This window comes from Salmo salar, chromosome ssa20 (genome assembly GCF_905237065.1).
Source record: "Salmo salar chromosome ssa20, Ssal_v3.1, whole genome shotgun sequence".
Lineage (NCBI taxonomy): Eukaryota > Metazoa > Chordata > Actinopteri > Salmoniformes > Salmonidae > Salmo > Salmo salar.
The window spans coordinates 64157794-64164243 of NC_059461.1; the positions used below are offsets into that span (position 1 = coordinate 64157794).

At 42.9% G+C, this 6450-nt stretch overlaps 1 protein-coding gene across 2 annotated transcripts in view; it reads left to right on the forward strand.

The window, feature by feature from the left end:
- Positions 1-5937, forward strand: part of LOC106581191 (TNF receptor-associated factor 4) — a 42384-nt gene extending 36447 nt beyond the window's left edge. For both annotated transcript variants that reach the window (XM_045703773.1, XM_014163086.2), the window contains exons 5-7: positions 1452-1613; positions 2346-2501; positions 3331-5937. In XM_045703773.1, the coding sequence (XP_045559729.1) occupies positions 1452-1613; positions 2346-2501; positions 3331-3963 (951 nt within the window). In that variant the 3' untranslated portion in view covers positions 3964-5937. The remainder of the gene's footprint in view (positions 1-1451; positions 1614-2345; positions 2502-3330) is intronic.
- Positions 5938-6450: the final 513 nt, after the last annotated feature.

Genomic DNA, 6450 nt, shown 5'->3' on the forward strand with positions numbered 1-6450 from the left:
TACAAGTAAACAACCTGGTTAAGGCCACATTTTTCACTGAGTGAATAACAATCTTTTTAGTGTCTACACCAGAATGCCCAGTATGTAAATGACACTCGCTTTCGAAGGTGGCAGTGTATTCAGAAAGAATGTGTGTTGGCGTGAGGGGAGAGAGGTAAAACTGTGCACATTTCATACTGTGTGTTTTTCTCTCAGTCCAGGAGAAGTAGTGAGTCAGGGTTAAAGTTAGCCTCTCTCCCTCTAACTAACACCTCTGTTACTGTTTACATGCTGACCCTCTTACAGAAAGGCCCAATGTGGCCTTTCTGTTTTATACAGGCCCAATGTGGCCTTTCCACCATGGCTCAAGCTTTTTATAGAATAATTATTTGTTCATTTTCAGTGGCAATGGGATCATAAAATTGATGTATACCAATTACTTTTTTATCTGACCAATTGTGACCCACCACCTCGATTCGGTCTTATGTAGCAAAATTTGAAATTGGATTTTTTACATTGTATAAAAGTAGACACTGCAAACTAGTAAATGGTATATCATACACTGCAGTTGAGGAACAATGGGAAGGTAATTCTGCTTTGAAAGTTGATAAACTTGTAACACCACTTTTTTAGAAAATGGCCCTTGAATGTTTTGTTACACCTACTGGACCTACTGGAGAGCTCTTCTTTGTCTACACCCATTCAGCATCGTTCACACCCTCTACATTTACATTTTCTTTTACATTTTAGTCATTTAGCAGACGCTCTTATCCAGAGCAACTTACAGTAGTGAATACATACTTTTCATTTCATGCATTTATTTTTTTATTACATTTAAAAAAAAAATTTTTTTTTTTAAGCCTTAGCCCCACTCATAGCTAGCCACCATGTATGAATCTGCAGGTAGCTAAAGCTAACCAACTAGGTTCAATGTTAAATTCAGGGAAACAATGTTGAGAGCAGTAGCAACACTTTTGCAGTTCTCTATGATATCATTAAAAAAAATCCACAGTAGCAAGGATTATCTACACATACTGAGCAGCTCATGTTATAGACAGAACAATGCTACATGGCAGACCAATACAAACTAATCTCTCGGCATGTCCAGCCCATCCATTATCTCAGCTAATCATGGCTAGCAGGAAGGTTCATGACTTTTTCTGTGGCTAAACCAACTAGGCTAGCAATTTAACCATTGTATTCGTATTTACAGATGGAATACAAGTGTGTTATTAAGGCACATGAAAGTTCACATGTTCCAGAAGGCATTTCTGCCAATAAAACACATTTTCATAAAATGTTTCAAAATACATTAAAATGCCTCTCCTGTGAAGTAGGGACGTGTGACATACACCTAGCTTCTTGAAACAAGTCACAATTATGATGAACTGCACTGAAAGCTTGGTAGTTTTGCGGGTTGTGATGTCACTGCTGTGTTGTGACCTGTTTGTGTGTCCTGTCTTTTCTCCCAGAACCACCAGGGTATTTGTCCCCAGGAGAGTGTGTACTGTGAGAATAAGTGTGGCGCACGGATGATGCGTCGGCTCCTGTCCCAGCACAGTCTGGCTGAGTGTCCGAAACGCACGCAGCCCTGCAAGTACTGTGGCAAGGAGTTTGTCTTCGACACCATCCAGGTTAGTCAACAACACCAACACACCTCCTCTGACCGAACAAGCTCTAGGACTTCTTCCTTCCCTACATTCTCCTGCGTGTCTTGTTTTACAATCACATTTGTCATCACGTGATTAATGGGTACATTTTCTTTCCCATCAATGTAGTATTTGTATTGGAAGGCTAGACCTAAATTAGTGCCCAAACTCAGACCTGTGAAAATGAAGTGTTTTGAAGGTTTATTCTGGAGGGTTTTTATGAGTCCTTCCCCTGTTTGACTGTGTGTGATGAAAGAACAGTGCAGTCTGTCGTGGATGAAGGAGGGTTCTCAGTTTCTGTAGAGCAGGATGGCACTGGGCCCATGGCTGCATGAACACTGGCTTTCATGGTGCTCACTTCTCTGTGCCAGCCCGCAGTGTGTGCTTGCTGCTGTTTGTGCTGGCTGCGCCCACCTCCGGCAGCACCTGTCTCTGCACACATCCTGTCCTCAGGCCCAGCAGCCGGCCAGCCACTCCCACTCTCCTCTTCTCTCATACCCACAGTTTATTCATCATGTCTCCCTCTCAGAGCACATGCTTTATGATGCAGACATCAGCTCCATAATCAACTTGTTTATCCCATTCATACATTTTAATAGACAGCCATTTGTTCAATATGATACACAACATTTTTTAATTACTCACACTGAATCTGCTGTGTAAAGTACATAATGTAATAAATGAAATAATAAATGTATCTTTTTTTCTGCCCTACAGAACCATCAGTACCACTGCCCTCGTTTTCCAGTTGCATGCCCAAACCAGTGTGGGACCCCCAACATTGCCCGGGAGGACTTGGCCAATCACGTGAAGGAGAACTGTGGCAGTGCCCTCATCCTCTGCCCCTTCAAAGATGCTGGCTGCAAACACAGGGTAAGGCTGACCTGCTGCAATCTAGCTGCTTTTTATTACTTCAGACCCTCAAAGAGAAGAACATTGATTTTAGCTTCTTGCAAGAGGCATAGTTAGATTTTTCATTACTGCCCACTGCTTTATTGACGTCAGGTTTTATAATTTTTCCACTCTCGGGTTGTTTTTTGTGCATGTTTCCAAAATTATATTTGGATTATTATGCTTCATGCTCCGGTTGGCGTTGAAACCCAGTAACTTATGTCCAAAGCGATGATTGTCTCCAACATACATCACTGTCTGCCCGTCCTGCCTCTAGGCTCTATTTTAATGAGAGTCACACTTCTCCTCCGCTCTGACAGCGTATTTTTGTCTATTTTTGAAACTGACGTCAATCTGAGAAAATGTGGCAAGCTCCCAGAGTCAAAGAAAACAGGCTTCATGCTTTGTGTTGTCAGCTTCTGTCCTTCAATTTGAAATGGGAGTGAGTTTGGAAAGCTCAGTGCAAAGCAATGCACATGGTCTGACAAATGCATAAATGACTCTCTCCCTGACCATGAAGGCATCAGGCGAGAGAGTACAACCAAGAGTGCAGATGTTCAGTACACCAAACACAAATGTGTATGGCAGGGCTCCCAAAAGAGCAGCTGATCAGCAGACAGACAACATTCACTTACTGTAGGAGGCTTGCATGTGAAACTCAAACAGACAAAACAATCTAGTGTGATGTGCATACTGTACCACATTATTAAACACAACACATTTCTATACAGAGTTTGTACTATACAGAGTTTCACCCTCCTTGCTACACACAGTGACCTCTACCTAACCAGTCTCTCCTCTCTCCTTGCAGTGCCCAAAACTAGCGATCGGTCGTCATCTGGAGGACACAACCAAGTCCCACCTGACCATGATGTGCAGCCTGGTGGGGCGCCAGCGGCAGGAGATCCTGGAGCTGCGGAGGGAGATGGAGGAGCTGTCAGTCAGCAACGATGGAGTGCTCATCTGGAAGCTCAGCGACTACTCCCGGAAACTCCAGGAGGCCAAGCTCCGGAACAACCATGAGTTCTTCAGCCCACCCTTCTATACCCATCGCTATGGCTACAAGTTGCAGGTGTCTGCGTTTCTCAATGGTAACGGCAGTGGGGAGGGCTCGCACCTGTCCATCTACATCCGGGTACTGCCAGGGGAGTACGACAACCTGCTTGAGTGGCCCTTCTCCTACAAGGTGACTTTCTCCATCATGGACCAGAGCGACCCGTCGCTGTCCAAGCCCCAACACATTACAGAGACCTTCAATCCTGACCCCAACTGGAAGAACTTCCAGAAGCCATGCAGCACCCGCAACTCGCTGGACGAGAGCACCCTGGGCTTTGGCTACCCCAAGTTCATCTCCCACGAAGAGATCAAGAAGAGGAACTATGTCAGAGACAACTCCATCTTCCTCAAGGCTTCCATAGAGATCCCCCAGAAAATTATGGCCTGAGTGAGAGCTGGTTTTTGGTTTATTGGAAGGGAAGGGAGGGTGAAAGACAGGCTTGAGACTGATATGACATTTACCTTGAGAACTTCACCACACATCCTTTAGACACTGACTGTCCAAATCCATACAGCCACTCCACTACAGGACTTAGAGCTGCTAGTCTGTTGGGTTGTGTTGGAGGACTAGACTGGAGGACCCCGCTATATTTAAATGGAGGAGAATTCTAAGTGTTTGGTATGCAGAAACCATCACTTTCTGATTCTTATTTTTAAGTGTTTGTTTTCTAACATTTTTCTTCTCTATCTGCAACAAAAAGCCTTGGAAATCAACAGTGCCTAGAGTTTATTTTAAGTTGTATTTTGTTGTTTTTCTGCAGCACAGGTAAATATTAAGGAAGGATAGAGCGATGTTCTGGAGGTGGAAGGCGTCCTTAAGCCTTGTGTGTTCGGCTCTGGTTTGAACCATCGTATCTGATCATGAGCGGTCTAAAGAATAGAGCAAACCTCAGGCTATTGGAAGGAGCTCATCACACTCTCAAACCCAACTGCCTTCTGTTTACATGCTCTAACAGTATCTCCCACTGATCCCTTAACAAATGCAAAGCTCTTGGTTAGCGAATTTGAGATTGCTGTTAAGCTTATTGTCAGCGAACAATATTACAGCTGTGAATTAAGTTTGTTTCTTCTTGTCATTGTTCCATCACTCGCTGTCTACAGTTCGTCATTCTCTAATGCTTAGAATGAGAGGATCATGATCTTTAGACAAAAAACAACAATCATTTGTCACAGGCAGATCTCCTGTGCGGTCCTGAGAAGATAGATACAGTAGATGGGTTCCTGTGCGTTGTTGGTCAAAGGTGCTAATGTATGACGGTCTTTGAATGTGTAGAACTGAATCGAATCCACTCAGTCTTGTCAAGAGGCGATATGGTACATGTGTACTTAAGTGTGACGGGAAAGCCGTGAGGGCTGGGTCTTAGTTGGTAGGTAGGCAGGTAGGCACGTCGGTAGGGGAGAGATGAGCTTGAAGACATCAACAGAAAAACATGCATGTTTCAATGCGATTCAACGTGGATCTGTACTGTAACCTGGATTCTTGAAATCTTCTCCCCCGATACTGAGGGCTTTTTTGCAGTGGAGGACCTGTTAAATGGAACCAAATTCTTTTTATATTTGCAAAATGGGAGCAACATTTGTTGATAATATGTCATAGACAGAAAGACATTGGAGTGAATTAGTTTAACGGAGGTCTGTGAACTGCAGTGCATTGTTTTTAAGTCAGCCCAGTGGGGAATGGGGGCTGTTTAAAATATGGTTTATGCCTTGGTTCCCACCTGAGAATGACATGTGGGTGCCTCAGGACAGACTGCATCTCAATGGTGTGGTGCTGCTGGTTACCATGGCCACCAGTGTGCATCTTCACCTCAGCACATAAGCTGGTCATGAGGAGAGGTTGAAGAGGAGCAGCCATGTGCAATACACCAGTCAGAGGCCCCATCAGGCCAGTAACACCCGCAGTGGAGGACTTGATCAAACATTCATGACATATGTGAAATAATACTGATGTAAAAAATGCAGAAGCCCATTCTGTCATTTTTATTCCACATAAAAAATCCTGGTTTCTTGCTATAATACCAGCCAATATTTTACAGTGATTTTAAAAAAGTTAAAAAAAAAATATAAAAAAAAACATTTTGTAAGGTTATGTATTTTGTGAAGTACTTAAATGTTTTGTACAACTTTTTGTTGGCGAGTCGGGTTGAGCTTAGGAATTTTATGGACACTTTTTTTTAAGTTGAATCTCTTCTGAATCTGAATAATTGTTTTGTTTGTTTTGGATCTCATATTCTGTCTGTATTACTTTGTCTTTAAAATGATTTATTTTAAAGAGCATCACGTAAGCTTGATTGACTAGATGGAAAAAAATTTTTGGAGTGCTTCTCAATTTCTCTTTTAAAATAAAATACTATCTATTACATCTTGCTTCACTATGCTGCTAATTTACTCTTTATGTCGTTGTACAGTATGTCTGAGTGTTTGCATCACCTACTGACTTCTTAGCTTTCATCCTCATGAATTTTGTCAGGCAGTTTGGCCTCTCAGCTGAGCCTTTCCCCACCAGAAAATGTTTTACTGATCACATTGATGATTCTGCTCCTCTTGTAACACACAGTAAACCACGCTCGATACAGTGCCTCTCAGCTGTCTCGTAAGCAGACAACTTGTCTTAAACTACAGCAAATGCTACCTTAACTCCTACTTCCTTGATGAAAAGGTGCAATTTCTGTCTGAAATTCCTGCCTTTTTCAGCACTTCAAGTTTATCAATAAAATCTCTTGTCCCTCATTGTTTCACTTGTTTTAGTTAGTCCCTTACTGAGCACCCACTCCAAGCATCTAGTCTGAATTGAATTTTCACAGTAGTGTTGTCTGAGGAGCAGGCCCCATCTGATTACAACACATAAAGCCCTCCTCCTGGTCGCTTCCCTCCC